Raw genomic sequence first — 27,960 nt, 5'->3', positions numbered from 1 at the left:
TGTATCGGGCAGTTTGGTTCAACGTTATGTTTGTGAGATTGATCCACATCATTGTGGCTGTATGGAATGCAGCTATACTACAAGTGTGTATTCTACCCCTGACAGACATCTGAAGAGCTTCCAGGTTTAAGTTACCGCAAATAGCGTTGTTGTGAACATGGGTCACAACATAGGTCTGTGGGTGAACATACGAATGCGTTTCTGTTGGACGTACGCAGAGGAGTGGAATTGCTGTGTATATTTCTCTTTAGTAAATGCCCACCAGGAGTATATGAGAGTCAGCTGCTCTGTATCCTCACTGGTCTTTCTAGTTTTCATTTTTTATTGTCGTATTTTGTGGTTTTAATTAGTATTTCGCTGATGACCTCTAAAATTCAGCCTTTTTTCCATGTGGTTTTGGCCATTTGAATAGCTTCTTTAATGGGGTGTCTGTTCTTAAGTCTTTAATCTATTTTTCTATGGGGTTGTCTGTCTTCTTACTGATTTCTGTAAGAGTTCCTTGTCGGGTACACACATGCACGTGTGCACACATAATGCAAATACTTTCTCTGTAATTGCTTTTTCATTCTGCTTGTGGTGTCTTGATGACAAATGTTTAATACAGTTCAGTATATCACCTTTTCTTTTAGGTTCGTGCTTTTTGTGTTCTGTTTTAGAAATTATTTCTGGGTCCAAGGTCAAAAAGATATTTTCCTGTGTTTTTCTAAAAGCTTTATTATTTTCCTTTCATATTTAGATATACAATCTGTCACCTCAGTTTATTATTATGGTTTAACTTCAAGAGAATTTTATGTCACTTTCCCACTTGACTTGTGTGCCCTCAGGACCAGAGTCATGGTTTTTCCTTCTCTTTCCCCACCAGCCTCACTCCTGCCCTCAGCACACACCCCCACAGGGCACACAGTAAATGCCCTATTTACAGGTGCTTTTGGCATAATGCTTGACTTGTGGGACTTTTACATAAATGCTTGCTGTTTTATGGGGTTCATAGTAAATGCCCAGCTTATAAGTCTAACTTTTGGCATAGTGCACGACACGTGGTATTTATTAGATTAATGTTTTCTGTTTTAATGATTGCTTATTTAGTCTAAAAATCCTTTATATGGTAATTGCTGTAGGTATCAAATAATCTAAAAGCCATCTCAAGTTACAACGTCTCTACAGCAGAATTCTTGATTTCTGTCTCCTCCAGAACCTGTTCCAGGTGGTTTGCTCAAGCCCCAAACCCAGAAGTCATTCTGGATCCCTCTATTTAACAGAAGCTCCCCCTAGTCCTTAGTAGCGGAAGATCTTGTCAGCTGTACTCTGATGTGGCGTGTGCGTGGCATAAATCCACATCTGTTGCCCCTGTTAGCGTCATTATTTCAGCCCATTGTTGTCTCTTGCCTCGTTACCCTCCTGACTGGTTTCCCTATTTCTTCTCCCTCTCACTGACATCTGTGCTTGATTTAGCAGCAAGAGGGATCTTTCAAAATCATAAATCAAAGAACAAACTCTCCCGGAACTCCAATAGTAGTTTTTCACCACTCTTAGAAAGACATTCAGACTCCTTGGTTTAGTCATACACGATCTGACCAGCCCTTTCCAGTTCCATCCCCACCGACTTCCCTGGGCCCGCATTTACTTTATCTCTTGGCCTCCAGCATGCCAGAGTTCTTTCCTGCCTCCCATTCTCTGCGCTTGCGCCTCTCGCTTCCTGGAGGGTGCTTCCTCTAGAACTTTCCGTAGCTTTCTGCTTTACCTCAGGACTCAGGTCAGAGACTGTGCTCAGTGAGGGCTTTCTGGGCCCTCTCCTCTCCAGTCGTGCCCCCTTTCTCTTCTTAAGGTCCTGTTTACTTTTGTCCTATCACTGTCACCAGCTGAAATGATCTGACTTGCTTACTTCTTACCTGTCTTAGCCCAGTAGAACCTAGGTTCCAGCAGAGCAGGGACCGCCTCTGTCTTGTTCACCCCTCCCCACTGTCTAGAGCATGCCTCCCACCAAGAGGTCCCCTGTCAGTACGGTTCGAAAGAAGGGGTGGGGGAGCAGTGACTGTACCGCGAGGGTGCCCGGCACTGAAGTAGCTGCTTCAAGGAGCCGTTCATATGGGGGCGTGCATCGCCAACCTTGGGCCTTCCGTTTCAGGCGAGACCACCTCAGCCTCCTGTTGCAGAAAAGCAGGGACATCAGTGGAAAGAGCCAGATCCTGTGATGGCTGGAATCGGGGAGGAGGTAAAGTCGTTCCTGCGGATTTTTTCCGGAAGTCGCTCTGACCGTGAGACTGGCTCTGAGTGCAGACTCGTGCATGACCGTTTTGTTCTGGCATTTGGCCACGGTGCGCCCTGGAGCTGCATGCTGTGAGGGACCAGGAGCCATGACAGCACCGCTGTCCCGTTCAGACTGAGGGCCTTCCTCTTTTCTGGCTCCCGCAGATTGCGCACTTTCAGAAGGAGCTGGGAGAGCTGAAAGCCCGGACGTCCAAAGCCTGTTTCCAAGTGGGCACTCCGGAGGAGATGAAGATGCTGCGAACGGAATCCGACGACCTGCACGCCTTTCTTTTGGAGATTAAAGAGACCACGGAGGTCTGTGCTTACTGACGTTCTTCCTGAGTTGAATTGCACTTTGAAAGTTGCTCTCCTAGCACTCCATTCTTCAAGGACCCTGGTGTTGTGTGGTTGTTTTTTGGGTTTTTGTTGTTTTTTAATAGAAGCATGAGTAGTTTACCTAGGAATGCCCAAGTTCAGATCCTATCTTCAGCACTTAACAAATTATGTGACTTTAGGCAGGTTAATGTAGCTACTCTAGGTTTTAGTTTTCTCATATAGAAAATGGAATAATAATAGTTTCTATCCCATTGACAAATACCAGCCATTCATTAAAGTTTATTATAGTTACTAGTTTAGGTATATTTGAAAATTTACCATATTTTATAATAAATTGTTAGATTATAGTAAAGAGGTTTATGAGCATATACAATGTAAAAATATCAAGTATTACTGCTGATTCTCAAACCGTCCTGTTTGGTAGGTGCTATTGCTCTGTGTCTCTTGCAAGTAAGGAAGCTTCAGCATAGAGAGGTGGAATAATCTGCCCAAAGCTGCCCAGTTACCATGTGCCACTCCCTGACTGTCTGCCTCCAGAGCCCTGCTCTGAACTCTCCTTGGAAAGAGGAGAGTTCTCCAGGGTGTCGGCAGTGGTTGTCTTCAGGCAGTGGGACTCTAGGTACGACCAGTAGCTTTTCTTACTCTTTGAGTTTCTGGTCATTGGAATATGTGGTTTTCAATGAGGAAGAAAAAATAACTTTAAAAAAGTGAATATTTGTGTTTTTGTCTTTCCAAGCAGTGAATTTCTTTTTTGTATGAATTTCTTTTTGTGTACTCACAGGTGCAGCATGTAAGCTGTTTGAGAAACACCAAATCGTTGTCCTTGATCCGGACAGAAAGGTTTGTTTCTCAGAAATGCTACTCTTTGTCTCAATATGGCCCTTGTACCTTTTCTAGTCTCTTCATGGAGATATCAGTAACCTGAAAACAACTTTACTTGAGGGCTTTGCTGGTGTGGAAGAAGCCAGGGAACAAAACGAGAGGGACTGCGACTCTGGGTATCTGCACTTGCTCTATAAGAGACCCCTGGACCCCAAGAGCGAAGCCCAGCTCCAGGTAGGAGAATCCAGCCCAAATGAGCTGTTTAAAACCAACTCCTGCAAGTCATTCTCCTTTGTCAGGTCTTGATTCGGATGCCTGCCCTTAGGAAATTGTTGGTTTCCTGTGAATAATTTGCCCACTTTCCATAGATGTCCTTGGCCGTGGCCATGAAAACAGCACTTCTCCACTTCATGTTTTGTAGAATTAAAACTAACGTTAGAATTCTTGAGTAAACTGTAAGCTTGGTAGAAAGCATACCATTGAAAAAAAATATACCTAAAAATCAAATCATGAATAATAAGGTTTCAGGTCACAACTACTCGTTGAGCGCTAAGTACAGTGCTGCCTGTGTTTTGCACGTTATTTCTAGACTTCAAAACCAACTGCTCTGCAAGATGAGAGTTACTGATCCCATTATACAGTTAAGAAAGTTGGGCCCCATGGTCTAAGGAGCTTGACCATGATGATGATGTTAGTTAAGAGTGAACAGTTGGGGGCACCTGGGTGGCTCAGTTGGTTAAGCGACTGCCTTCGGCTCAGGTCATGATCCTGGAGTCCCGGGATTGAGTCCCGCCTCGGGCTCCCTGCTCAGCGGGGGGTCTGCTTCTCCCTCGGACCCTCCCCCCTCTCATGTGCTCTCTCTCAAATAAATAAATAAAATATTTAAAAATACATATATATTAAAAAAAAAAGAGTGAACAGTTGGAAAGCTCCACTTGCTGGGGCTCTTTCCTGTACACCATACTTCAGCAGAGTCACTTCTCTCATTTATGATTATTCTTATTCTCTGTTGTAGTGAAATCTGGTTTTTGTTTTCATCTTTCAATTTACTGAAAATTGTTGCATCACAAGCTTTAGCGGGGTTACCTCCTCCCTCCTCGCATTTGCCCAGAGTCCTGGTAGGAGAGGGTGCACGGTTGGCCGCTCTGAACTTCCTCACCTAGGATGTGAGGTCTGTGAGTGTGATGAATCCCCTCCTGCCTCAGGGAGTTTGAGACTGCGGACTCTACACTTTCTGCCATTTCCATCCCATACCTGTAAACTGACCAATGGTAGGAAAAGGAACAAAATGATCCTTGTCCTGGAGAGGTTGAGGAACCCCCGCTGTGTCCTCAGCCCTTGGGGTGTTGCTGGAGGACTGTGGGTATTTACTGTCTTAGCAAGAGAGAGCAGGCTCCCTGCCTGCCACTCATCGAATGACCACCTCCGTGTTGCATCGAGATACATTTTGTTCCTTCGTGCATTTTCACCTCTTGCTCCGTGTCCAGACGAAAAGAAAAGCATACAGTTTTGGGGGGACACTTTCCCCATTCCAAAGGAAATGCTTTTCTTTTTTTCACAGTACCAAGCAGATAATTACAGCTAGCATTTACTGAGCGCATACCACATAGAAAAGAAGGATAAGGAAGCAGACACTGGGACGGCGCAGGTGTCCCTGTGAATAAATGCTGGAGCCCGAGTCTGGTGCGGGGTCTGTGCCTCTTCACCACCGCGCCACGCTGTCCCGTCCCTGCAGCTGGATAAGTGGTGGTGGAAGAGGGAACATGAAAACGTGGGATCTGTTGCTGTGGCAGTGCAGATGAGGGAGCAGCTAGGCCACAGAGAAGAAGTAGCTGTGACAGGCCTTAAAAGAGAAGTTGGCTTGTCGGGTAGACAGTGGGAGGCACGCGGAAGCAGCAGTGCTCGCGAACACACGAGGCACGGCAGCACTTATGCTCAAAGGAGGCCTCCCTGCAGCCATCTGAGTAGTGAGCTACAGGTTGTACTCGGTGCTAAGGTTACTACTGCTTCCTGGGATCGGCCTGGCTCCTTTTATTCTATTTTATTTTTTAATTTTTTCATTTTATTTATTTGCGAGAGGGAGGGAGCGCACAAGCAGGGGGAGCGGCAGGCAGAGGGAGAAGCAGACTCCCCGCGGAGCAGGGAGCCCGATGCGGGACTCGATCCCGGGACCCTGGGATCATGACCAGAGCGGAGGGCAGATGCTTATTAACAACTGAGCCACCCAGGCGTTCCTTATTTTTTATTTTTTTATTTTATTTTTTTTAAAGAGATCACTGGGTCAGCAGTTAAATGCATTTGCAATTTTTTTTTTTAAAGATTTTATTTGTTTATTTGACAGAGAGAGACACAGCGAGAGAGGGAACACAAGCAGGGGGAGTGGGAGAGGGAGAAGCAGGGAGCCCAATGCGGGGCTCTATCCCAGGACCCTGGGATCATGACCTGAGCCGAAGGCAGACGTTTAACAACTGAGCCACCCAGGCACCCCAGCCTGGCTCCTTTTAAAGGACAATTTGCTCTTTTTCCACTAGGTCCATATACCCTTAGCCAAGAGTAATTTCGAAAATACAGTTAAACACAGTAAGAACTTCGTACAGATGTAAAAACTTACTCCTAGTGCATAGCACATCGTCTTCCTTTGTATACATATTTAATGGAATGCTTCATCTTTATTTCACTTTTAATTTTTGAGAGTCAGGTTGTGTAGCCAGGAAGGTGAACACCAGACCGAAGTTTAAAGAAAATTACTGCAGGCCTCAAATGGGTGTGAATTTTAGTGAATGGTCAGTCCCATGTCTAGTGCTGATACTATTCTTTGAGAAGAGATGAGTTTTTCTCAACTGGTAAGAAGACTTTGGTGTCCCATGCTATGAATACATAGGTTCAGAATTATTTTCAGCACTTTTGTAGGATAATTTTGTCTGTATTACAGTTAATTTCATGGGTGGGAGAACAAAAGCTAAATGGATGTGCTGCTGGAGCAGCAGAGTGCAGTGGAAAATTCCTAGAGCATGTTGAGTTGCTTTATAGGAGCTGACAAGTGAGAATAAGCAACAGCATGTTCCCTGGAGCCCTAGGCCGGCACACCCAACCTGCTTCCCTGTGCTTTGTAACTGCTCCTCTATCGCAGTTAAAAAGGTTGAGTTCTGTTGTTTTTGCTTTAATTATAACGTTCTAATGATTATATTAAAGCCTCTTGCATTTTCTTTTTTTCGTTATGGTTCTCAGTAGAAAAATATTGCAAAATTATTTTGATTGTTTCAATACACCCTCCTCCAAGCTACTGGAAAACTTAGTCATTTGCCTTCTCGTTTTTTTCTTGTAGGAAATTCGGCGCCTTCATCAATATGTGAAATTTGCTGTCCAAGATGTGAACGATGTGCTAGACTTGGAATGGGATCGGCATCTGGAACAAAAGAGAAAACAAAAGTGAGCGAGGTCTCTCACCCACCACGGGTTGCAGGAGACACTGCTGTAGCCTTTTTAACAGATAATTTAGGGGCACTGATTAAAAACCCTACAATTGTTCATTCTCTTTGACCCAGTCACTATATTTCTGGATATTTGTTATACAGAAATAATAGCAACATTTGCAACAGTTTACATAAAAGAATTTATATTGCAGCAGAATATATGACAGTGAAAAATTGGATTCAACCTAATATCTAGAAGCTAGAGGAGTGGCTAAATAAGTCCGGTCACATTTTTTGCTTAATGTGGAATACTGTGTAACCACTGATTCCCCCCGCCCCCCAAAAATATGGAAGAAGGAGGTAAGACAAAAATCAGACTGGATGATCTCAGTTTAGAGGTCTAAACGTAGAAAAGAGGCTAGAAATAAATCAGTCACAATATTCAGTTATATCTTTGAGGTGGGATTAAGAGGAATTTTTCTTTTATACTTTTCTGTATATTCCAAATCTTCTTGTTGAGAAAACATTCCTAATTAGTGTGGATAACTTAGAAGGAAGAGAGGAAGAAAGGTGCAGGAAAGCCTTGTACTACACTGCTCTTCCGTCCCCGGATGTTTGGTTGTATACCATCTGTTTTCCTGAAGGAATAGAAAGCAGTACATCTTGAGAACAGTGAAGGTGCCCACAGGAAAGCCGAGAAACAGATCAGCCCTCAAAATGCTCGGCTTCTGAAACACCTACACTTGATTAGTGTGATTAGCCCTGTAAGGAAACAAATCGGGAAATGATCTGTTTACTTGCTATTCTGTGGGATCACATCATAGGCTTCATATATTATCTCGTAGCCTACTGAAATGCCTTTTTAAAAATTTATGTTGAGGGGCGCCTGGGTAGCTCAGTCGTTAAGCGTCTGCCTTCAGCTCAGGTCATGATCCCAGGGTCCTGGGATCGAGCCCCACATCGGGCTCTCTGCTCAGCGGGGGGCCTGCTTCTCCCTCTCCCATTCTGCCTGCTTGTGTTCCCTCTCTCACTGTCTCTCTCTGTCAAATAAATAAATAAAATCTTTTAAAAATTTATGTTGAACTGTCCTGTCACCGGAAAGAAAGGTACTGTTGTTCCTTTCTTGTTTTAGATCTTTCAGGTGGGGTACCTCCCTGTTGCTAAACTGAGAGCTTATCCCAGTGTTTTTTAACAGCACCCTGTAGAAATGACTGATTTCCATAGACCTCTAGTGGACCCCAGGGCTTTTTTTCTTGGTGTAATTGACTTGCAGGAAAATAGACAAGCCCTAAGTATATAGCTAAACGCATCTTCCCCCCCCCCCCCCCCCCCCCCCGTTTCTACCCAACCCCCCCCCCCCCCCCCCCCCCCGCCCCATTTTTTACTCCGTCTCCCACCCTTTTCTTCCCCGGAACATCTGTGAGGTTTTGTCTGATGATGCTATCCTTTGCTACAGGCCCAGCCTGCTTACCTTAAGCTTCTTCTTCCTCATTCTATATTATCCTTGTAAAGCTTTCATCCCCTTTTTATGTTCTGGTTAATTTCCTGATGCTGCCTGTCCGCTGGGAGTTCTCCATTTTATTCTTTCACTGTTAAGAGTTGTAGTACTTGCACCATTCATGTCGAATTCTTTCCTCCTTGCTGTCAACAGGCGCTTGCTTGTGCCAGAGCGAGAGACATTGTTTAACACCCTAGCGAACAACCGGGAAATCATCAACCAGCAGAGGAAGAGGTTGAATCACCTAGTGGACAGTCTCCAGCAGCTCCGTCTCTATAACCAAACCTCGCAGTGGAGCCTTCCCTCGGATGTCACCTCCCAGAGCGGCACTCATGGGTGTGCAGGGGAATGGGCCTGTCGGTGCCACTGGCACTCGATGAATGTGGTTGAAGGCACAGATAACCATTTGGGAGTCAGGTGCAGAAGTCGTAGAGTAGTTCAGATGTGGGTTTGAAAGTGACCCTGCTGTCACTTGTGTGATCCTGGCCAGGTTCCTCACCCTCTCTGATCCTCTGTTCCTTTGCCTAAAAAATGGGAGTAACAATACCTGCCTCGGGATTATTGGAGAGTTAAATACAGCATGCCAGATGAAACAGGTACCAGCGGATGATGGCAGATCCTATAGAAATAGCATTGTTCTTTTGAAAATTAACTGGTAGAATGAGGTTCACTAACGTGTCTAGAAGCTCAGACTTGTCATTTTGTTTGAGTAGAAACATTCAGACCTGGCAGTTAGACAGTTTACTCCTGCAGTTACCAGGGTGATTTTATGTTTCTGCCTTTAGGCTGAATGTGTACCTTCTAATTGCCCTTTGTGCTAAAAGCGCTGTTAGTGCTGTGTTTGCCCCGGAGTGGGGAGGTATTGAGATTGTAATCTCTTTCCTTTTGGATTGATTATGTTGATTGGTCAGATTTCCTATTTCTGTATTGGGGAGGCTTTCATCTCTGGCATTTATATTGGGAGATTTCTCAGGTCATAGTTGGTTTGTATGTAACACGATCCTCTTTCAGTTTTGACAGTGACCTCGAAAGTCTCCGTAATGCTTTATTGAAAACCACCATAGAATCTCACACCAAGCCCTTGTCCAGAGTGCCAGGTAAACATATTCTTCTCACTCTTTAACTCTCTATGTCCTCTTCTGTTGACTTCTTAATAACCAAGTCTTAAGCATTTATGGGTTCATGAATTTCTTGCAGCTAAACTGTCACCCGTGAAACAGGCACAGCTGAGAAACTTCTTGGCCAAGAGGAAGACTCCCCCAGTAAGATCCACTGCTCCAGGTAAAGGGAACTGGTCCTGAATTTTTTAGCATCAAACATGCAGTATATGGTATGGAAGTAGGATGGAAGGAGGAGTCTGAATGTATCTGTATCTGTGTGTCTGTGTTTTCCTTTAGTTCTTAATAGGAAATAGAGGAAATGTCCCCAGAATCTGTTGTCCCTCCGAAAGTTAGAGTAGGGAGCAGCTTACACATACCAGACAGCGCAGTTCAAGTGTTGCCGTGCCTTTGACACTGTGTTTTGCTGCCCTTCGGTTGTATGGTGGTGGTTCCTGAGGGTTTGGAGGAGGCTGAGCTGGTGCCAGGGACCCAGGCCTCTGCTTTGTCTGGAGATGCTTTACTTGTCTCATTTGTATGGGGTTTTGAGTAGAATTGCATTGGGGTTGGGGGGGAACTACTTAGGAAATAAAGCAAAAAACTGCTGATAAGGGAATGATGGCACAACACACTTGTGGAAAGGAAGCCATGTGACTAATGAAAGAGAATTTTGTCATTAAATTATCTACATTATTATCTCAATTTTCTTTTTATTTTATTTATTTTATTTTTTTTTTTTTTAAGATTTTTTATTTATTTATTTGAGAGAGAGAGAATGAGAGACAGAGAGCATGAGAGGGAGGAAGGTCAGAGGGAGAAGCAGACTCCCTGCTGAGCAGGGAGCCCGATGCGGGACTCGATCCCGGGACTCCAGGATCATGACCTGAGCCGAAGGCAGTCGCTTAACCAACTGAGCCACCCAGGCGCCCCTCAATTTTCTTTTTAAAAAATACTTGTCATGTGGGGAGCCTGGGTGGCACAGTCAGTCGGTTGAACGTCCAACCCTTGGTTTCGGCTCAGGTCACGATCTTGTGGTTGTGGGATCGAGCCCCGCCTTGGGCTCTGTACTCAGTGCAGAGTCTGCTTCAGATTCTTTCTCCCTCTTACCCCTCTCCCTGCTTGAGCATGCTCTCTCTCTCTAAAATGAATACATAAAATCTTTTTTAAAAAAATATTTGTCAGGGGCTCCTGGGTGGTTCAGTCGGTTAAGCGTCTGCTTTCGGCTTGGGTCATGATCCCGAGGTCCTGGGATCTAGCCCCGCATTGGACTCCCTACTCAGTGGGAAGCCTGCTTCTCCTTCTCCCTCTGCCTGCTGCTCCCCCTGCTTATGGTCTCTCTCCCCCTCTCTGTCAAATAAATAAAATCTTAAAAAAAAAAATACTTGTCATGTACAACTTCATACATAATCCTGCTTTGCTTTAGTGCCCATATCTGCTTTTGTCTTTGAAATTCTGTTTTGAGTTGAAACTTTTTTTTTTATACCAACAACAAATGCTTTTTGGTAATTAAAATAGCAGAAGGAAATTTAATTTAATCTTACTGTACCATGATTTATTAATTTTTCTATAATCATATAGTGTTGAGTTAGGTAAATACTGGTCATAGATAAGGGAATTTTTTTTTTTTTTTTTTTTTTTTGTAAGTAGTCTCCACACCCAGTGCAGGGCTTGAACTCACGACCCTGAGCTGAGACCAAGAGTTGGACACTTAGCCAACTGAGCCACCCAGGTGCTCCGACAAGGGAATTTTTAATAGCCTTTTTTTTATGTCTAAAGAATATATGTTCTTCGTGTGTAATTGGAAAAATAGAGAAAAGTCTGAAGAACAGAAAATAACTCTTATCCCTCAATCTAGGTATGTCATCAGTTAGTTCATTTTGGTTTACTCCCAAACTTATTTTCTTTGCATACATAAATTTGATTTTTTGAAAATGAAATTGGGACTATAACATTTGTAGTTCTGTGTCCTAACGGTTTCTTAGTATGAAACAGAAAGTAAACATTGGTAAGGATCTGGAAAATTGGGACCCTCGTGCAGTTGGTCAAAATGGCACAGCCACTGTGGAAGACAGTTGGGTAGTTCCTTAAAAAATGGGAAAGAGAGTTACCATGTGATCCAGCAAATCACTCATGGGTAGGTACCCAAAAGAACTGAAAACAGGGACTCAAACAGGTAACTGTACACTCATGTTCTCAGCAGCACTATGCACGGTAACTGACAGGGAGGAGCAAGCCAGGTGTCCATCAACGGCTGAATGGATGAGCGCAGTGGGGTATATATGCACCTTAAAAAGGAAGGAAATTCTGATGATACGCTACGCTGTGCATGAGCCATGAGGACGACGTGCTAAGAGAGATGAGCCAGTCACAAAAAGACAGACACTGTATGATTCCACTTATATGATGAGGTCCTTAGAGTCATGAAATTTACAGACACAAAAAGAATGGCGGTTGCCAGGGACCAAGGGGGAGAGAATGGGGGGATTATGTAGACTAGGTACAGAATTTTAGTTTTACAAGATGAAAAGAATTCTGGAGATAGATGGTTGCACCACAGTGTGAATGTACATAAAACTGGAGAAGTGTACACTTAAAAAATGGTTAAGGTGGGAAATTTTAATGTTTTGTGTATTTTGCCACAATAAAAAAAAAAAATGGAAATTTTTTTTTTTTTTTAAAGATTTTATTTATTTGACAGAGACAGATAGCAAGAGCAGGAACACAAGCAAGGGGAGTGGGAGAGGGAGAAGCAGGCTTCCCATGGAGCAGGGAGCCCGATTTGGGTTTCGATTCCAGGGCCCTGGGGTCATGACCTGAGCCGAAGGCAGACGCTTAATGACTGAGCCACCCAGGCGCCCTGGAAAATTTTTAAAATTGAAAAATAACTTTCATGAGCCTTTCCTCTGCCTTCTGTTTTCGAATATTGAACATATGCCTTCTAATGACTGCACACTATTTCCTTGTATTGGGAGTAATTTACTTATCCAGTTCCTGTTAAGTGTTAATCTTATTGCCAAGATTTTGCTCAGAACATCTTTGTTCACAAATCTTTAACCACATCTCTGATTTTATCTTCGTAATAAATTCCTTAGAAGTGAGATTTATGTAATTTATTTGATCATTCAATGAAATATGATTGCCTACTTTGTTCCAGACACGGGTTAATAAGAGAAACATAGTCTCTGACCACATTAGACTTTCAAATAGGAAGATAATACAGACATTAAGCAGAAACTGCATATTAGACTCAAGCACTTTAAGTCTAGGAAATGTACTATAAAGAATAATTCATGGGGCGCCTGGGTGGCTCAGTTGGTTAAGCGACTGCCTTCGGCTCAGGTCATGATCCTGGAGTCCCGGGATCGAGTCCCACATCGGGCTCCCTGCTCAGCAGGGAGTCTGCTCCTCCCTCTGACCCTCCCCCCTCTCATGCTGTCTCTATCTCAGTCTCTCTCAAATAAATAAATAAATAAATCTTTAAAAAAAAAAAGAATAATTCAGAGCATATAAGCATATTTAACTTTTTAAAAAAGATTTTATTTATTTGAGAGAGAGAGCCAGCGAAAGAGCACAAGCAGAGGAGAGGGACAGAGGGAGAGGGAGAAGTAGACTTCCTGCTAAGCAAGGAACCCGACTTGGGGCTCGATCCCAGGACCCTGAGATCACAACCTCAGCTGAAGGCAGCCACTTAACCGACTGAGCCACCCATGCACCCCAAAACATATTTAACTTTTAAAGTCGTGAACTATTAACACATGTACAGAAAAGAACACAAAACAAAAATGTCCATCTATGTAACCTCTACCCGGGTTAGCAAACAGAACCTTGTCATTGCCAACTTCCTAGACCCCTCTTGTGCACCCCAGCCTTCCAGCTCCCAAGAGGTACCACTGTATGGACATATATGAAAGTATGCCTTTGCTTTTGTTTTTTTTTTTCTTTTGAATATTTGTAATTTTTACTTGCTATTTTGAAAAATTTCAAAACTCCAGCTGCAAGAACAATAGTGAGCACCCACTTACCCTTCGCCCATATTTCCTAGTAACGTTGGTCACAATTGCTTTATTTTTCTCCTCTCTACTACACATGCTCACATTATTGTTATTATTATTTCTAATATATTTATTAAGTTTTTTATCTTAATTTCAGTATAGTTAACATACAGTGTATATTAATTTCAGGTGTACAATACAGTGAATCAACAATTCTATACGTTACTCAGTGCTCATCATGATAAGTGTCTTCTTTAACCCCTGTCACCTGTTTCACCCAATCCTCCACCCTCCTACCCTCTGGTGACCAGCAGTTCGTTCTCTCTAAAGAGTCTGTTTCTTAGTTTGCCCTCCTCTCTCCCTTTTTTCCCCCTTTGTTCATTTTTGTTTCTTAAATTCTACATGAGTGAAAATCATATGATATTTGTTTTTCTCTGACTCACTTTTTTGCTTAGCATTATACTCTCTAGATGCATCCATATTGTTGCAAATGACAAGATTTCATCCTTTTTTATGTCTGTACACACACCCACCCCACATTTTCTTAATCCGTTCATCTATTAATGAACACTTGGGCTGCTTCCATAATTTGGCTATTGTAAATAATGCTGCAACACACACGGGTGGATGTATCCCTTTGAGTTAGTGTTTTTCTTTGGGCAAATACCCAGTAGTGCAATTCCTGGATTGTAGGGTAGTTCTATTTTTAATTTTTTGAGGAACCCCCATACTGTCTTCCACAGTGGCTGCACCAGTTTTCATTCCCACCAACAGTGCATGAGGGTTCCTTTTTCTCCACATTCCTCACCAACACTTGTTTCTTGTGTTTTTTATTTTAGTCATTCTGACAGGTGGGAGGTGATATCTCATTGTAGTTTTGATTTGCATTTTCCTTAGGATGAGTGATATTGAGCATCTGTTCATGTGTCTGTTGGCCATCTGTATGTCTTTGGAGAAATGTCTGTTCATGTCTTCTGTCCATTTTTAACTAGATTGTTTGGTTTTTGGGTGTTGAATTGTATAAGTTCTTTATGTATTTCGGATTTTAATCCTTTATGGGATATGTCATTTGCAAATATCTTCTCCCATTCAGTAGGTTGTCTTTTAGTTTTGCTGTGCAGAAGCTTTTAATTTTGATGTAGTCCCAATAGTTTATTTTTGCTTTTGTTTCCCTTACCTCAGGGGGCATATCTAGAAAGATGTTGCTATGGCTGATGTCAGAGAAATTGCTGCCTGTGCTCTCTTCTAGGATTTTTAGGGTTTTAGGTCTCACATATAGGTCCTTAATTCATTTTGAGTTTATTTTTGTGTGTGGTGTAAGAAAATGGTCCATCTTCATTCTTTTGTATGTGGCTGTCCACTTTTCCCAACACCATTTGTTGAAGAGACTGTCTTTTTCCCATTGCATATTCTTTCCTCCTTTATTAAAGATTAATTGATCATGTAGTTGGGGGTTTATTTCTGGGTTTTATATTCTTTTCCATTGATCTGTATGTCAGATTTTAATGTGCCAGTACCATAGCGTTTGATTACTGTATCTTTGTAACATAACTTGAAATCTGGAGTTGTGATGCCTCCAGTCTTGTTTTTCTTTTTCAAGATTGCTTTGGCTATTTGAGATCTTTTGTGATTCCATACAAAGTTTAGGATTGTTTGTTCTAGTTCTGTGAAAAAGGCTGTTGGCGTTTTGATAGTGATTGCATTAAGTGTAGATTGCTTTGGGTAATACAGACATTTGACAATATTTGTTCTTCCAATTCATGAGCATGGAATGTCTTTCCATTTTTTTAAAAGATTTATTATTTATTTCAGAGAGACAGAGTGTGTGTGTGTGCGAGGGGGGCAAGGGGCAAAGGGAGAGGGAGAGAGAGAATCTCAAGCAAGCTCCCTGCTGAGCACAAAGCCCTACAGGGGGCTGGATCCCAGGACCCTGAGATCATGGCCTGAGCCGAAATCAAGAGTCAGATGCTTAACTGACTGAGCCACCCAGGCGCCCCCGTCTTTCCATTTCTTTGTGTCGTCTTGAATTTCTTTCATCGTTTTTTTTATAGTTTTCAGAGTACAGGTCTTTATATTATTATTTTTGATGAACTATTTGAAATAAGTTACAGATAGGACTTACTACTCCTAAGTATTCCAGCGTGTGTTCTTTAAGAACAAGATGTTCTCTTCCACAATAATGCAGTGATCAGATTTAGGATATTTAACATTGATAGAACACTGTTATATGATATGCAATCCGTACTCACAGTTTGCCAACTGTCCCTCCTATGACCTTCTTGGCAACTCTTTTGAAAATCAAGGATCCAGTCCAGGATTGGACATTGCATTAAGTCGTCATTCTCTTTAGTCTCCTTACCTGTGCTTTTCTTGTCAGTTTTATTATCTGAACAATGTCTTCTCAGACACTGTCATTTGGTGTTGCCTGTTTTTTGGGGTTTTGCATGCTGTGTACATCCATGTGTTTATTCTCTGGATGGATTTCTCTCATGGCGCATCAGGTTTGTCGGAGTCATCCCTGCCAGCACAGGTAGCTGTTACTTGTTTTGTTGCTGCCTGTATAGTATTCGGCTGTATGAGTGTGCTGCATTTGCTTATCCATCCTCCTCCTAGTGGACATTTACTGTTTCCAGTTTCTGGCTGTAACAGAATAGAACGTTGTTCCGAACATCTTCGGGCACATGTGTACTCCTTACACTTGGTCACGTGTCGAGGAATGGAATTGTTAGCTCGTGGTCTGTCCACATGCCCAGCTTCCGTAGAGTCTTCTATACAGTTTTCCAGAGTGGTTGTACCAGCTTATTTTACTTTTACCATCAAGGTATGGCTATTTCAGTTTTCTCCATTTTTGCCAAGCTTAATATTGTCAGTCTTTTTCCTTTTAACAACTCTGATGTAACCCTTGTATGTGTTACTACGTATTTGGTTAATAGTTGACTTTTGTAAAGTGTATGATTGCATCTTTTGCTCACTTATCTATTGGGTAATCTGTCTTACTGATTTGTGAAAGTTTGTATTTGTTCTGGATACTGGCCCTTTGTTGGTTATATGGGTTGTAGGTACTCACTTTGTTGCTTTTTGTCCCTCTTAATGATGTCTTTTGCAAACAGAAGTGCTTCATTTTAAAATAGACTTACCATTCCTTGTCTTTTGCAGTTGGTACTTTTCTGTGTTCTCTTTAAGAAATCCTCTAGTGCTGCATAACAAGAGTATGCGTGCACTTTTATTATTGTCTGGAAATATTAATGGCTTGCTTTTCAAATTTAGATCTACCATCTACCTGGAATTGATTCTCTTTTAAACAGCTGCATCGAGGTATAACTTACATATTATAAAATTCATCTTTTATAAGTTTAGAGTCTGATGATTTTTATTAAACTTGCAGAATTGTATAACCATTACCACGTTCCAGTTTTAGAACACACCTACCACTCAGGAAGTTTCTTCATGCTTGTTTATAGTCATTCCTTCCTCTGCCCCCAGCAACCACTGATCTATTTTCTTTCTGTAGGGATCTGCCTTTTTTTGAAATTGCATATAAATGGAATCATATATAGTTTTTTTGTTTGGTTTCTTACACTTAGTATGTTTTTGAGGTTCACGCATGATGCACAACATATATAAGTAGTTCGTGCCTTTTAATTGCTGAGTAGTGGTCCATTGTATGGGTGTACCATGTTTTGTTTATACTGTCCAGAATTGATTTGCGTGTAAGATATAAATATGGCTCACATGTTTTGTATTTAGATATCTGATTGTCCCAGTAGTGTTTATTGAAAAGACCCTTTTGCTCCCTGCTTAGTGGCCACCTTTGTTGTAAATCAGTTATCCTTATATGTAGGTCTCTTGGTGTCATACACTGATTAGAAACCGCTGCTACCACACTGCCTTAATTAACTTGTACTAAAGTAAACCTCAGTACTGTTCTTTTTCTAGATTCTGAAGCTGTGTTGTCTTAATACAGTAGCCTATTTAAGTTAATAAAAGCTACATCAAGCTAAAAATTCAGTTATACAATCTCTGTAGCCACATTTCAAGTGCTCAGTAGGCACACGTGACTAGTGGCTACTCTAACAGGATAGTAGTAATTTTATCATCACAGAAAGTTCTGCAGTCTAGGACAGCAGTTGGCAACCTTTTTCTTTAAGGGCTAGGTAGTAAATACTTTAGGCTTGCTGGCCTCATGGTTTCTGTTGTGCCTAATTCAACTCTGCCCTTGTAATGGGAGAGCAGCTACAGACGGTATACAAACGAATGGCCATGTCAGTGTTTCAATAAAACTTTATTTATAAAAACAGATAGCTGGCCCATGGTTTTAGTTTGCTGACTCGTGATCTAGAATGTTTTGGCTCTTCCTGGTGCTTTCTTTTTCCATATGAATACTGGAATTGTCTTGCTAAATTCTGTCTCCCTCAGCCCTCGAAGAAAAGTTGAGATTTTGTTGGGGATTGTATTAAATCTCTAGATGGACTTGAGAGAATTGGCATTTGTACAATGTTGATCTTTTAGCTCCTAAACATGGTATATTTTTATTTGAGTTTTTAATTTCTCTCAGCGTTTTCTTCGTGAAGAACATACACATCTTTTGTTAGATTTATTGCTATGAGTTTAGCATTTTTTTTTTAAAGATTTTATTTATTTATTTGAGAGAGAGAAAGCATGAGAGGGGAGAGGGTCAGAAGGAGAAACAGACTCCCCAGTGAGCCAGGAGCCCGATGTGGGACTCGATCCTGGGACTCCGGGATCATGACCTGAGCTGAAGGCAGTCGCTTAACCGACTGAGCCACCCAGGAACCCGAGTTTAGCATTTTTGATGTTCCTGTAATGGTGGATTTTCTTTGCTAAATTTCATTTTATTTTTTTTATTTTATGTTAGTTGTGATAATAGAAATATATTGGATTTTTGTATGTTCACTTTGTATCCAGCAACCTGGCTAAACTCATTTATTCAAATAATGTCTGTAGCTGTTGCTAAATTCATTTATTCAAATAATGTCTGTAGCTATTTCTTGAACTTTCTATGGGAACAGTTACATTCTCTATAGGTACTAATACTTTTGTTTCTTCTTTTTTGGTCCTTTATTTTTCTTACCTTATTTCAGTAGCTAGGACTGCCAGTGCAGAGTCCATTAAAGTGGTGAGTGGGCATCCTTGTCTTGAGCTCAAAGGGAACGGTTTCTATTAGTTCCCCATGAGATGTGAGGTTTGCTGTGTCTACTGAGATGATGATTTCTTTCCTTCTTTTTTTCTGTTAACATGGCTTTCTGCCTTTTCTAATCTGAGTTAGAGTTTAAGCAGATTAAGATTCTTTAGGTTTCAGTGGAGCCCCTTTTCTAATGCCAGGAAGGTAGCTGCATCCTTGATCCCAACAGGAGTGGGCATATCAGCTGTGAAGACAGCGCCATTGGGAAAGTGGGCGGGCCAGGCTCCTGGCCTGTGTGAGTGAGCATAGCCATTACATCTCTCAGTGGATCTCCCTCCATCCAAGGTCAGTGAATGGCATCACAAAGATGAAAGAAGGAAACACGAGACCTCCTGGGTTCTATCAGACCTTGGGAGTTACATAGTTATGTCAGTCTCTCTCCAGTTCTTGAAGGCGATGAGTGTGAATCGTCTTTTGCTGCTGTTACCTCTCAGGAACTGAGATTTTAGAGAACTGTTTTAGAGCAGTGTGGCCCTAAGGAAGTGTGGGGTTTGTGCTTACTTCCTGTGCGTGCTGTTACAGGTTATCCCGGATGTAGTGGCTTGAAGCACCTCCTATTTCTGCTGTCAGAGTCGTGTGGGACAGAAGTCCAGGCGCCGCGTGGCTGCACTGCGTCCTCTGCTCAGGGCTCCCAGGCTGAGGCCAAGATGTTGGCTGGGCCCAGTTCTTATCTGGAGGCTCTGGGGAAGAGGCCACCTCTAATCTCATTCCCCTTGTTGGCAGAATTCAGTTTCTTGCAGCTGTCAGACTGAGGTCAGTGTTTCTCTGGTGTGTGCTCCCGGCCTCTTCATCTGCACGCCAGCGAGGGCACGGTGAGGACCTCTCGGGCGTCAGCTCTCTGACTTCCTCTTTGGCTTCCCCTCTCTGCCTTTAAGGGCTCATGAGATTTTACCTTGAGCCCACCTGGATAATCCTGGATAACCTTCCAATTTTAAGACCAGCTGATTAGTAACCTTAATTATGTCTGCAACATCCTTTTGCCATCTGAGGAAACATGACCATGGTGTGGCACCAGGGGCAAAGGTCATGGGGTCACAGTTCTGCCCAGCACAGGGTTCGGTAATATTGTTAAGAACGTGGTCTTTCAAGTCAGATGCACCTGGATTTGAATTCTGGTCCACCACTTAGCAGCTTCAGGACCTTATGCAAATACTTAATCTTTTTAAGTATTAATTATAAAGTCTGATAATAGCAGTTTTTAATTTATAGGATAATTGTGAGGACTAAATAGGATAATTTATGTAGATCCTTTGTACAACATCTGGCACCAAATAAGTTCTCAGAAAATATGCACTGCAGTTTTACTAGTGGTGCTGGTGGTTATGGATGGAATTTCCAGGTGACCCTGCTGCATATTTACTTGCATGAAAATACTCTGGCCCACTGCTGTCCAGTAGAACTTTCAGTGATGAGAGAGCTGTTCTGTGTTTGTACACTGCAGTATGGTAGCCCCATGTAGCTGTTGAGCAGTTGAAATGTGGCTGGCGAAGCTTGAAGACTTGAAATTTTCATTTAGTTACTTTCAATTATTTTAACTTAAGTAGTCACATATGGCTAATGGTCACCAAACTGAACGGTGCGGCAGCCCCAGCAGGTAGCGGGGTTTTCAGTTGCATTTGCTGATTGTGACGAATAAAATCTTGCAGAGCGATGTGCCTGTGAGGCAACCAAGTCAGTAAATAGTAGCAGTGCTTTTAAGTAATTTGAGAAAGGGCTAGGTCTTTGGTTTGGTTTATGTTTTTTCCACTATACGGCAGTCATATGTATTCCAAAATAGCATGAGGCCTTACTTTATCATTTATAGAAGGGGGAAAAAAGAGGGAAAGTCAGGATTAGTTTCAGGGATTTTTTTTTTTTTTTTTTAACCAAGTTGATTCAAAAGAATCATTTGAGGGTTGGGGATGTTGGAGGCGCCGGGACTGAGGGCATTCAGTCTTCCCCAGTTCGCATGACCTGTTCTTAGAAGTTTGTTGTTGGCAAGAGGCTCTTCCGTGCAAGCTTGTCTGGTACTTTCCCGGTTTGTTAGTATTCTGCCTGTGACAACTTGTGGGGGTGGCTCGAGGTCTCCTGCCTTTAGCACAGCATGGCTCCCGCGTCTCACTTCACGTTTTGTTTGACAGTCAAAATGTTCCTGTCCTACAGCGCTCGGTTTCCCAAAGCTTCCTTTGAGCAGGGCCCCCAAACCGTGTATGTTCACCTTCCACGACAGCTTCTTCCACTTAAAATAAGTCATAACTAAAGTGTTTCTCAACTGGGTATTTCTCTACCGACAGTGAAAATGAAATGACACAGCTTGCAGACTTGCCTGAATCGTCTAACTTGTGTTTTGTTTCGGGCTTGGTAGCCAGCCTGTCCCGGTCAGCCTTCCTGTCTCAGAGATACTATGAAGACTTGGACGAAGCCAGCTCCACGTCGTCCGTGTCCCAGTCTTTGGAGAGCGAAGACGCACGGGCGTCCTGTAAAGACGACACGGTGGCGCAGGTCCCGCGGCACGCGCCTGTGGCGCGCACCCCTTCCATCCAGCCTGGGGTCTTGCCGCAAGCAGTGCCTTTCGCTAAATCTCACCTGATTCATGGTTCGCCTGGCGTGCTGGGGACGTCCAGTAAGTGCACAGCAAGCTCCCTGTAGGTTTGCGTCTGCTGGAGGAGCCGTACCTGGCTCTCATACTGTCCCACCACTAAGTCCAGCCCCGCTCTGCTAATAGTCCAGAAATTAGAAGCTGAATTCAGAAAATCTGAAAGAGGCAGGAAGAAGGGCCCTGCAGGCCTCACACCGGCACAGCTTTCCTGCTGAGTCCAGCTGGTGTTTCCAAACAGGTGTGGGGCGCCGGTCTGGCTCATTTGGAGGGGCGTGCGAATCTTGATCTCAGGGTCGTGAGTTCAAGCCCCTCGTTGGGTGGAGAGATTACATACATACATGAAAACAAACAAAAAAACAACAGCACACACACAAATGATGTTTTCAGGAGTAAGAGGAGGAGGCTGTTTGCCTCGCTCTAAAGCAACATCCTTTCATCCAACATTCATGCCTTTCAAATTCTAGCTCACTTCAGCTCGTTACTTGTAGCCATATGCTGCCCCGGAACTTGCTGGCTGCCACACTGGGTGTCAGTATTGGCTCTCAGAAGTGACCGGTACTGGGCTGTCACACCTCCAGTTCAGTGTCAGGACTTCACATTGAAGGGACTTCTAACAGAGGACAAACACCCATTGGGAGGCGCTCGAATGGAGAGATTTTATGAGAAGAGAGAGCAGGGAGTTGACCTATGTTGGCATGAAAGTTCTGTCTCGGTCAGTATCAGAGGAAGTGCTCATGTTAAAGATTTAGTTAATAGACACGGGCAGGCACATCGCCTGTGGCGTCTTTGAAAGATAGAGGTGCCAGCCTGTGAGTTTATTGGTACTTTTCTGTGTGCGTACTTAAGCATTTTTCTTTTTTTTTTAAAGATTTTATTTATTTATCTGACAGAGAGAGGGAACACAAGCAGGGGGAGTGGGAGAGGGAGAAGCAGGCTCCCCGCAGAGCAGGGAGCCCGATGCGGGACTCGATCCCAGGACCCTGGGATCATGACCTGAGCTGAAGGCAGTCGCTTAACCAACTGAGCCACCCAGGCGCCCTGCTTAAGCATTTTTAGTCTTAGTGTTTTCCCTGTAACTTCACAGTGGAGGACTTGCCTCTTTTACTTTTGTGTATTCCTCTCCGACCCACTCTCTTACTTAGTGTTTCTTTTTCCTTCAGTGTCGACATCTGCTAGCAAAATTATTCCTCAAGGGGCTGATAGCACAATGCTTGCAACAAAAACCGTGAAACATGGCGCCCCCGGTCCTTCGCACAGCCTCTCGGCCCCTCAGGCGGCTGCCGCTGCAGCGCTGAGACGTCAGATGGCCAGCCAGGCCCCAGGTAGCCACGGTTGTGAGCTCTGGCCACCGCAGGCCAGCACAGCAGGTCCCAGGCAGCAGCTGGCTCTCTTTGCTGCCCTTGAGAAGAGAGGACTGATGGGACAGTCCTCCCCCCCAATTCAGGGAGTGGGTCCCAAGAAGGCAGAGACTAGATCTGAAGCTTTTTCATTTCAAGGGGAGGTATTAGATCTGCCACATCCAGTCAAGTGGGAAATCCGTGGTTTTGGGGTGAGGTTGTTGATCCCTACTTTTGAATAATACCTGCTTCAAGCCCCAAATTAATCTTTGCTGTTAGATCACTAGATAACATTAGAATTGTCTCATAGTATCAATAAGGATCCCAGCCACTCTGGGAGGTGGGTATTAGTGTACCCATTTTGCTTTTGAGTAATGTCAGGTTCGGAGAGAGGTGAAGGTGACCCAGCCGATAAGTAGCAGAACCCGGCCTCCAACCCTGTGCTCTTTCTGTTTCAGTGCAGTGTTTTCTTAAGATTGCCAATTTAGCCTTTACAGATGGAAACTCTGATGAGCCCGTCATCATCAGCACTTGCATTTTGTCGGTGCTTTGTGGCTATCCAGAACTTCCTGCATTAGGATTTCTAGGTAGTTGGCCTCAAGGGCTTCAGTTGCCACCAGGAATGTTTCGTGGTTCTCAAGTGGAGGCTATTTTGCACCCGGCACTCCTCCCCAGCGGTTGGCCGTGCTGCTGGCCTCTAGTGGGTAGAGGTCAGGAATGCTGTAAAAGATCTTCCAGTGCACAGGATACGCCCGCAACACAGGATGACCCAGGCTGAAAATGTCAGTAGTGCCGAAGTTGAGAAACTGCTATAAATCAAATATTTGTGTTTTAGTCGAATAAAATTATTTTTTAGTTTTATCCCTGCTCAGAACACGTATCACTTTGGACAGTTGTTTTTAAAAGACTAAAGAGACATAGTGGTTTGATTTAGACAAAAACAGGATTACCATTACGATAAAAGCATTCTGAAGAAAAGTTCAAATATTAAAACCCTTATTAAGGCGTCTAAAATAGATATGAAAGAGCACAAACAAGATAACTTTTTAAGGTAGCTTTGAGCCTTCTGAAAAAAATAGAAGTCTTCGATCTTTTCTTTAAATGTTACTTGGAGGAAGCAGAATCTTGGCATTGTGCTGAATAGGCCCCAGATCAAGCTGATTGAGTCGATTATTTATAAACGTAAAATCTGCCAGGATGTGGGATTATTCCACTCAGCAGGAGGTGGTGTGATTTCTGTTATCATTTTGGAAGCAAAAATTTCTAAGGTGTAGGCACCTTTGAATGTAAAGGATGTGGTATGTGTAGCCGTAGGCAAGAAGAGCCTGCTCGCTTCTCTGAAGGAGGGAATGAGCGAGCTGCCACACACCCCCCATTCCACCTTGGCCACCGCGTTCAGCTGTGTCAAAAAACTGATCCAAGAGCTTTGCTCAGACTTTCTTAGTAGTTAACTATGAGATGTCATTAAGTGTTTTGGAATGCAGTTTTAAATTGAAAGACCAAAAAGACAAGCAAGCTGACATGCCTAAGATAGATAAGGTGTCATGCCCATCCCTGTTGCCATTCCTTAATTCAGGCCTCTTGACCTTTTCCCCCATTCTTGTTCAAGCTCTGTTTTCCACATCTTATTCATGTGCCTGTCTCACTAAGCTGTGAGCTCCTTTAGAGAAGCTATATTTTGGACATTTTTTGGTATTCCCAACACCTAACAAAATCTGGTAATAATAAGCTGCCCATGTGAAAGAACGGTTGGATGGATGGCAAAATCCTTAATCTGAACACTGCTCATCCTCTGGCTCTTTCTGCCCTTTTCCAGGATGAGCCAACAGTGTTGCAGGTAGCTCAGCTCTGCTCTATAAAAGATGGCCAGGGAATTCTTTTTCCCTAAACTAGTACATTTGATTAAATTGCACAAAACCTCATCCCATAATCTTTACTAATGTGGTAGGCCAGCTGTCCCATTGAGCACAGAGCTGCAGAACTGCCCAGAGTAGATTTCCTTTATATAATAAGATTACATTCTGCTTGAATTTGTTGTCCTGGTTTTTCATTTGTATATGGCTGGAATTTGTGATCCTTTACTGCAGTTAATACACCTCTCTCTTCTCTATTTGAATAGCTGTAAGTACTTTGACTGAATCAACTCTGAAGAATGTCCCTCAAGTGGTAAATGTGCAGGAACTGAAGAATAACCCTACAGCCACCTCTGCAGCGATGGGGTATGTTACTACTTGGAGTGTGTTCCAGCCAGTGAGTTCTTCTGTAGTAGCGACGGACTGCCTGCGGGGGCAGCACTGCGCTGTCACACTGTTCCTGGCAGAGCCTTAGGTTCTCTTCGGTTAGATCTCTTTAGCCACTGCACCCTCTCCCAGGCACAGGGAAGAGTTGAGGGGCATTTCTTCACTTTGAACAGAGGGATGGTGAGGACCAGTGTCATTCAGGGAGTTGGTGTCTGGTGGTTAGTCCTGCAGCAGGAAGAGCAGCCCCAGGCCCTGGTTTTTTCCACATCGTGCCTGTTCTCTGCCACCCCATGGAGCAGATCTGCTCACTGCTCTGTTTTGGCCTTATCGAGTGGCCCTGCTTCCCTGGTCCACCGGCCTTCTCTTTATTCCTCATTGGTCCGTTTATCAACACTGCCTGTTCCAGGAATTTCTTAGTTATCTCAGGGCTATCCTAACAGCTAAAACAGCTAAAAACAAGCCTACCCACTTTCCTATCTTGTAGTGACCTTGAAGCTTTGGTATGCTGTTTATACCAAGATGGCATTTTTGGTTGTTGCGAACTTCCAAGGGAAAGAACTGTGTATTAGAGTTTGGGAATTGTAGCCAGATTCCTAGTGTAGGGAAGGCAAAGAAAAGCCACCAAAAGGCGAATATTACATAAGACAGGAAAATCCAGTTTAATGGTGAAAGCAGTATGGTCTGGGATTTCTGAGATACTTTAGCCATTAACCATGGAGGAGAAACACCCTTAGTGGTTTCACCTAGCCTTTTCTTAAACTCTGTTTCCCTCAACTGGTTCATCTGAGCAGATCTCTGATCAGGGCTTTGTCAGAGGAACAGATTTATGCTTGCCCTTTTCTCTGACTTAAGAAAAACAGATACAAAAAATCAAAAGGAATCTTAAAGAAACTTTCTCTTCCTTCCCTACGGATTTGGACTGTTAATACACTTATTGAACTTGTATGCCCAGCACGGTGCCTGGAATGTAATTCATTTTTAATAACCATGCATTGAGTAATGGGTTAATGCTAAGCATTAATTGATAAATGCAAATTGGCATTTACCGCCTCTTCCAATAAGAAAGCTGGAGAGAGAAAGACGTTCATTGTGAAACTGCTTTCATATTCTGGTAAGCGGTAGTTTCCTTAAGTGTATTTTAAGTATTTAAGTACTTAACTTTGCATTTAACTTTTTCTGAGTAGTATCTTACAGAAGATTTATTGTAAGATGAACTTACGTATTTCTGCATGGCTTCATCCATTACATTCATTGACTAACCACCCTGTTTTAAGGAAGAGGGTTTATCTAACGCAAACCCGTGGCTACTCAGTCACTCGGGATTCCGCAGATTCTTACGGGGCATCTGCTAGGAGTATGATACTGCCCTGGGTATTAGGGATGCAGTCGCGAATGAGACTTACCAAGGCCCCGCTTTCACGGCACTTACATTTTAGCAAGACAGCCACTAAGAGCCACTGGCAGTTACACAAGGAGTTATTTGATTGCAGTATAGTTAAGTCTGATGAAGAAGTGCAAGCATATAATGAGCAGTCTCCTTGAATCTGGGTTGACGAGGAGGTTGGTAAGGGAAAGATACTTTAGCTGAAAGTGACCAGAAGTTGCCTGTGGAGAGAAGAGTGTTCTGGACAGAGGATGCAGAATATCTGGAAGCCCAAACCTAGGACAGAGCAGAGCACATTTGAGGCAGAGTTGGAAGAAGGCCAGTATAGAGACCTGGCAGGAGGTGGAGTGTGAAGAGGGGGGCCAAACGAGGTGGGGTTGCTGGTTTCTTTGCTTTTTTACCAAAACACACCAGACACATCATTTCTTTTTTTTTCCTTTCTTTTTTTTTTTTTTTTTTAAGATTTTATTTATTTGAGAGTGAGAGAGAGAAAGCATGAGGGGGGGGAGGGTCAGAGGAAGAAGCAGACTCCCTGCTGAGCAGAGAACCCAATGTGGGACTTGATCCTGGGGCTCTAGGATCACGACCTGAGCTGAAGGCAGACGCTTAACTGATTGAGCCACCCAGGTGCCCAGAGACATCATTTCTTTCAGGAATTTTGGTGTTCATTTATTTATCCTTTCAACAAATGCTTAATTAAATACTTTTTTAAAAATTATGTATTTTAGAGAGAGCATGTGAGCAGGGAGAGGGGCAAAGGGAGAGAGAGAAGCAGACTCTGCACCAAGCGTGGAGCCCGACGCAGGGTTCGATCCCATGACCCCAAGATCATGACCCAAGCCGAAATCAAGAGTCAGATGCCCAACTGACTGAGCCACCCAGGCGCCCCTTAATTAAATACTTAATACACTCTTCTAGGTGCTGGGGATAAAGCAGTTAACAAAACAGACAAAAAAACAACCAACCCTGCCCTAGTCATCAAAAGACAATAAATGAAATGAATAACTAAAATATGAAGTGTTTAAGATGGTGACAGTTGTGATGGAGGAAATTGAAGTAGGGAAGGGATTTAAGGACTGTTATCTGGGTGTGGGCTATAATTTTGAAGAGGGTGCTTCTCTTCCATGGTTAGTGCTGAAAGTATCTCAGAAGCACCAGACCATACTGCTTTCACCATTAAGCTGGATCTTCCTGTCTTACGTAAAATTCTGCCTTCCAGTGGCTTCTGACACTTGACATTTGAGTAAAGATCAAAAGGCCAGAGAGCAAGCAGGTCTCGTGAGTATCCTAAAGAAGAAAGCCCCACCGGCCCTATAGCAGGAGCGTGTCTGGCAAGTTCGGGAAGGCCAGGAGGCTGCTGGTGGCTGAAACAGGAGGGAGAGCACCAGGAGCCAAGGTCAGGGAGTGGGGGCAGGAGTGAAGTCCTGTGTCCTATAACATCTAGTGAACCTTGGTCAGGACCTAGCTGCAGAGGTCTGTTCAGTGCTTTGGGCAGTTGTATAACCTGTTCTGATTTGTTTTGTTTTTTAACCTTAGCAGATTTTTTTTAATTGAGACATAATTTATATACAGTAAAATTCACCTTTTTTTAGTGTAAAATTCTGTGAGCTTTGATAAACATGAATAGTTGGGATGACCTACGGTTTTAGCAGGAAGCTTCTGGTTCTTATATTAAGAATATATATATATTTTAAAGATTTTATTTATTTATTGGAGAGAGAGAGAGTGAGAGAGAACATGAGAGGGGAAAGGGTCAGAGGGAGAAGCAGACTCTCCACCGAGCAGGGAGCCTGACATGGGACTCGATCCTGGG

The 27,960-nt window shown here is 43.2% G+C and overlaps 1 protein-coding gene across 3 annotated transcripts in view; it reads left to right on the top strand.

Moving 5' to 3' along the window:
- The window catches only part of NUP214 (nucleoporin 214), a 102,344-nt gene that overhangs the window by 24,303 nt on the left and 50,081 nt on the right, over nt 1-27,960 (top strand). For all 3 annotated transcript variants that reach the window (XM_035015599.1, XM_035015597.1, XM_035015600.1), the window contains exons 15-24: nt 2,126-2,212; nt 2,413-2,562; nt 3,481-3,639; nt 6,731-6,834; nt 8,470-8,652; nt 9,328-9,413; nt 9,514-9,597; nt 20,953-21,210; nt 22,347-22,508; nt 24,643-24,742. In XM_035015599.1, the coding sequence (XP_034871490.1) occupies nt 2,126-2,212; nt 2,413-2,562; nt 3,481-3,639; nt 6,731-6,834; nt 8,470-8,652; nt 9,328-9,413; nt 9,514-9,597; nt 20,953-21,210; nt 22,347-22,508; nt 24,643-24,742 (1,373 nt within the window). The remainder of the gene's footprint in view (nt 1-2,125; nt 2,213-2,412; nt 2,563-3,480; nt 3,640-6,730; nt 6,835-8,469; nt 8,653-9,327; nt 9,414-9,513; nt 9,598-20,952; nt 21,211-22,346; nt 22,509-24,642; nt 24,743-27,960) is intronic.

The sequence above is a fragment of the Mirounga leonina genome, unplaced genomic scaffold (assembly GCF_011800145.1).
Source record: "Mirounga leonina isolate KUSES-001 unplaced genomic scaffold, KU_Mleo_1.0 Mir_170, whole genome shotgun sequence".
In the NCBI taxonomy this organism is placed as follows: Eukaryota; Metazoa; Chordata; class Mammalia; order Carnivora; family Phocidae; genus Mirounga; species Mirounga leonina.
Note: the sequence above shows the minus strand (reverse complement) of the source record. Positions and strands in the feature narration are given on the sequence as shown.